At 47.9% G+C, this 3,286-nt stretch overlaps 1 protein-coding gene across 1 annotated transcript; it reads left to right on the top strand.

Moving 5' to 3' along the window:
- Positions 1-2,237, top strand: EI90DRAFT_1788556 (uncharacterized protein). The gene is made up of 16 exons (XM_039052193.1): positions 1-568; positions 640-718; positions 775-788; positions 858-878; positions 943-1,020; positions 1,078-1,157; positions 1,210-1,241; positions 1,306-1,330; positions 1,390-1,401; positions 1,464-1,479; positions 1,544-1,616; positions 1,675-1,745; positions 1,799-1,883; positions 1,938-1,993; positions 2,043-2,080; positions 2,149-2,237. Coding segments are annotated over exons 1-15 (717 nt in total). The 5' UTR covers positions 1-494; the 3' UTR covers positions 2,044-2,080; positions 2,149-2,237.
- Positions 2,238-3,286: the final 1,049 nt, after the last annotated feature.

Below are 3,286 nucleotides of genomic sequence, written 5' to 3'. Positions count from 1 at the left end.
GGTGATTCCGCGAGCCTCTGATTGTTTGATAGCAAACTGTATACATGCCTGTTTCCGTGCAGGATTTTGAATGTGGCGGCGCTCACCTGCGGACGCCGACTCGATCAAGGGGCAGTCTGCATTAAGCATTTACAACGTGGCGGTAGCTCTTGCACAATCACAAACACTGGTCAGCCGATCAGCAGTGGCTAGGTCTCTACGACACCGTGAGCGTTGCACTCAGAAGAGGACTGGAAGGGACCAGGTCGTTTTGGCGTTGATCCAATCATTGGCGTATCATTCCGCGGCCATGGCCTGCTCGCACCCTAGAGCTCAATTTGGACAAGCTGAGGGAGAATGGCAATGATCATTTCACCGACGTAATCTCCATGATCGACGCCAATCCCCGACCTCTTGTCATATATGAACAAGCATGCAAATGAACTGTTTGGGGCTTCCCTCGTTCCTTTCGTCTCTCCCAAGTGGCCGTCTTCCCTTTTCCCCGCTTATCCGACATGGTTCGCATTATGACGGGGCCCCTGGAAAACATCTTTGGTGGCTTTTTCGTCGGGAACGCTGTCGCTACGTTGTAAGAATACTTTCTCCAGATGAGATCAATGTTTGAGCCCAGGCGTTTACCCACTCATACGGCGGTTTCAGTCTCTTTGGGATACTCACAGTACAGGTTGCCCTTTACTACAACCGTTTCCCTCAGGATGGTAGATGGACGCGGCGAGCGGTACGTCATTCATTGTTGACTCGAGTTTGATGCGCTGAAGCGCCTGGCGACAATAGGTCGGATTTCTCTGGTACGTTCATTCTCGTGGTTTGTTTCAAACGACCGGACGACCGATTCTGATAACGTTCGGCTCCTGAAGGGCTGTCATTCTATTTCAAACGTACGTGACATTGGTAGCTCTAGATTATATCCATCCTGACAGGCTCGTGGTTCATCCTTTCAAGGGTCTGCATGACTAAAATGATTTGGTGGTTGCACATCCAAAATTATTTCAATCCACGCGCATTGGCAACAGCGCAATGGTACGCATTCTTCACAATTGAGCGATGGCATCCTCCCCCATTCAACACTTTCCTCAGGGAGGGTACATCATATCACCTCTCCACAACAGTTGGGTCCCTTGTCGTTCAGTCTTTCTTTGTGTTTCGTATTTGGAGCCGTGAGTTCTTGTGGGAATTAATGGGTTATACTGCTCGTAACCGTGTCGTCAGTTTCTGCGAACATTTGTGTCGCAGCACCCCTAGTATGTTGACTGCGCTGGTGCCTCTTCATATTAGTTGCAGCGATGCTTACTGGTTGCATGACAGCAAGCCCTTGTTATCATGCAGTTCGGTGAGTCCCTAAACCCAGAACGTCCCATGCCCATAGACTGAAGTCTGGTTTACCGTCAGCTTTTGCCACAGGTGAGCCCAGAGTCCTTGTCCTTGCTTTCTGGGTCCTCATTGGTCCCGTAATTTATTCTCAGCACTTTCAACTCTGGCGTACGTGTCATCACGCCTGCCGATTGCATCCTGTCACCATCCTGATTTGGCAATGACATCTCAGGAACATATCATTATCCCTCGAAGAAATCTCCCATAGGTGGAATTGGTTATCTAAGCTTTGGCTAACGACGCAGGTGTGTGGTCCTCCTCTTCAATGCCTCGACTTACCTGTTCTGAGCTGTTAAACCTCAGGCAACATGTGACGCTCTAATTGCAATATTGACCACATTCCTGCTCTGGTACCGCAAGACTGGTTTCAAAAAGTGAGTCGATGACTGAAATGCCGCACATCGGGACCGAACGGACTCGTTAATAGGACGGACAGAGCCATCAACACGATGGTGTATTGGTCCATAGCCACGGGTAGCGCGACCTGTCTTCAAACCATTATTTTGATAAGTATTGTAAGTATGGGCTACAGTTGTCTCTCTTGGTAGAAAGCATTGGACCGAGACCATGATTTTAGTATGCCCACCATGGTTTTACATTTAGCACTCTCGTACTCGGAATGGTGAGTCCACTCACAAGGATTCTTCACACGCCTTACCACACGTCTTCAGACCCTTAGTCCCATGTATCCCATATCAATGCTCGCAAAGTATAGCAAACACTATTTTCTCTTGTCCGTGCACAGCCTCACTGATAATCTTCCTTGTGCCCCGCTAGCTTGCACATGCGGTCAAGAGCACGAAAGCAGTTGCTTGCGCCCACACTCCCTCAAGACAGACTAGATAACTCTCTCGAGGCATTACGATCCGCTCAGAGGAAAGTGGTGATTGCCCATGAACGCGGGAAGCCCATACCACTGGTACCACGTCGACCCGTGAGTTTACCATGCCTGACTGTGGCGGAAGGCCAAAGAAACTAACCGGTATTACAGACGAGTAATGTCGTGGTGAACATTCATCATTCTAAGTACGAAGACAATCCCAGCAATGTAAGTCCTTCAAGTACACTGTACATGTGGCTGAATTCATAGAATATCTTGGGGCATGTGACAATAGAATGTTCATCAATTCGGTGGTAGTCGGATCTACTTGTCAGATACGTCAAATACCAATGCTCCCAGATTACAGGATCCTCTTAACACTGATGTTGAATTCAGTTCCACTAAATAACGCCATTACTTACAGCCTTTCCATGCATGTTAGTTGCATCTACCAAAAGGGCATTGATAGCTCTCCAAGCTTGTCTGTGTTGTATCCTTTGTGCTTTCTCTCTGCTTTGCACTCCTTTTAATATATGGCAGATTCAATCATCACTAGATCTTTGGTGGATGAGACAAGTTTTCATCTTCTATGCTGCTGCTTGCAGTTCTTGGTGCTGACAAACTGCCCATTTGACAAAACAGTACTTAAACTTATCACGCTTGATTGCAACTATGTACCCATCCAGCAGATATATGTATGTTTATTTTTGCCATTGTGATTGGGAAGGTGAGAAGTTAGCTTCCTTCTCACCTTCTTACCCACAGCAGTGTGCCCTGGATAGGGCTGTTTACACATAGGGTTGTGGGCCATAGGGGGGTCATGGGGACCCATGAGTCATCCCCTGACACAAACCAGCTTGAACCACTTAGGTTCTTTGTTGCAGGTGAGTGCAGCTGCATCTGGGAATTTGATCCTGTTGACATGGTCAATGTCATAGAAGCAAGTGGGGAGGGCCACCAATCAAAAGTATGTCAGCGGGGGTAAACGCTCACTGTGTACCTGTCAGGGCATGCTGCCTCCTTCTCTCTCTCCTGTCTGTCTTTCTTTCTTTCCTTCTTTCTCCATACAGATGACCTTTTCCTTTACACCTGTAG

The sequence above is a fragment of the Cantharellus anzutake genome (genome assembly GCF_015039405.1).
Source record: "Cantharellus anzutake strain C23 chromosome Unknown EI90scaffold_41, whole genome shotgun sequence".
NCBI classification, from domain to species: Eukaryota; Fungi; Basidiomycota; class Agaricomycetes; order Cantharellales; family Hydnaceae; genus Cantharellus; species Cantharellus anzutake.
This window is presented reverse-complemented; position numbering and strand designations above follow the sequence as displayed.